Source organism: Pundamilia nyererei, unplaced genomic scaffold (genome assembly GCF_000239375.1).
Source record: "Pundamilia nyererei isolate P.nyererei 1_Seehausen unplaced genomic scaffold, PunNye1.0 scaffold05461, whole genome shotgun sequence".
Taxonomy (NCBI): Eukaryota; Metazoa; Chordata; class Actinopteri; order Cichliformes; family Cichlidae; genus Pundamilia; species Pundamilia nyererei.
In genome coordinates, this window is record NW_005192862.1 from 1 (window position 1) to 1,374 (window position 1,374).

The following is a 1,374-nucleotide window of genomic DNA, read 5'->3' on the forward strand; positions in this document are numbered from 1 at the left end:
TATATATATATATATATGCAAGGGGAACAAAAATTGCAGAGTAATCATAAAGAATATTGATTGTCTTGTATTTCCGGTGAGACTGAATGAGTCCTTTTAGTTCAACACCAGGTGTCACTTCTGCTGTGCAGTAGGAGTGCAGCGTGTTCGTCACGCAGTGTCTTATTTAGATTGCAGCAGTACTCTGACCAGCAGTCGTGGTGCTTACAGCTCCTTTCTTCCCTTGCCTGAAGAAACAAGTGAGATTATCAGTGACAAGCAACACAGACCTTTAGTTTGTCATCTTCACAGAGTTGTGCGTGCGTGTCATTCTGAATTTGGCTTACTTGTTGTGATTTTTTAGAATGTGTCGTCCAAGTGGGGACTCTGGATTCACACACTTCTTCATATCTGCTTTTGTGGTAACACTGAAAGATTTTTAAAAAGAGGTGTATTAGGAAGGAACTGGAGAACACAGCAGAATCATACCTCAGGTCATCTTGTGGACTCACATGATCTCTGTATGTGGACAGAAGATACTTGGGTAGTGTATCACTGGCTCAGTCTTGATGAGCTTTGGGCTGATCCTGCCAATGTAACTGTAACACTTGCATTTATTAGATTTGCTGGCTGGTTGTCCTGTGTAGGAAAAGACAAGAGCATTACCTGTTGATCAGCAGCCAAAATATCCATAAACAGGATGAAGGGGAAAAAGAAACAAAGAAGGAAAAAAAATACGATTTTCACAGTACCTTGTGCACCTAGGATAAGCAGGCAGGCAACGAAGGCAGTGACTGAGTTCATAGTTGTGGCTGTAGGCAGATCCGCTGTTCACCGTTTCTGTCTTGAGTATGGCTCCTGATGCTGTGAAGCAGTAAGCAGCACGCTTATATACACTGCCTGCACAAGTGGCCCCACCTCCAAGAGGTGTTTTGCAACATTAATTTCACTTTCCAGAATGCCTTTCACTTTCTTCTTCTTTTTCCCCTCTGCAAAGCCTGTTTCCGAGAATCGCAGCTATTGAAAAAAAAATGCCTACAGAAGGAAATCTTTTAGGTACATAAATGACATTAATAAGACAGCTCATGACAAAAGCAACTATATATTAATTTAAACTGTTTTGTACACTGCTATCCCTTACACTTTAGCTATCACCATAAAGCTTCCAGTTGCATTTTTAATGTGAGATCTGATTTAAAAAAAACAAAAAAAAACAGCAAAAATGATTTTCTCAGCTATGTAGATCTATGTGATTACGCTGACCTCTGACTGTGGCCTTCCACTTTGTCTGTTTAGGTTTTTTCTTTTTTTTTTCCCTCAAATGTTCTTGTTAGGCTTAGGATTAAAGAAAACAAATATCCTGCAGAAAGGCTTTCCCCCTTGGTTTTTTTTTTT

General features: G+C 39.8%; 1 protein-coding gene across 1 annotated transcript; it reads right to left on the reverse strand.

Annotated features, from left to right (window-relative positions):
- Positions 1-6: 6 nt before the first annotated feature.
- LOC102215741 (C-X-C motif chemokine 10-like) lies at positions 7-829 on the reverse strand. The gene is made up of 4 exons (XM_005755952.1): positions 732-829; positions 492-618; positions 327-407; positions 7-227 (listed from the first exon to the last, which is right to left on the reverse strand). The coding sequence occupies exons 1-4, from the start codon at positions 781-783 to the stop codon at positions 167-169; spliced, it is 321 nt and encodes a 106-aa protein (XP_005756009.1). The 5' UTR covers positions 784-829; the 3' UTR covers positions 7-166.
- Positions 830-1,374: the final 545 nt, after the last annotated feature.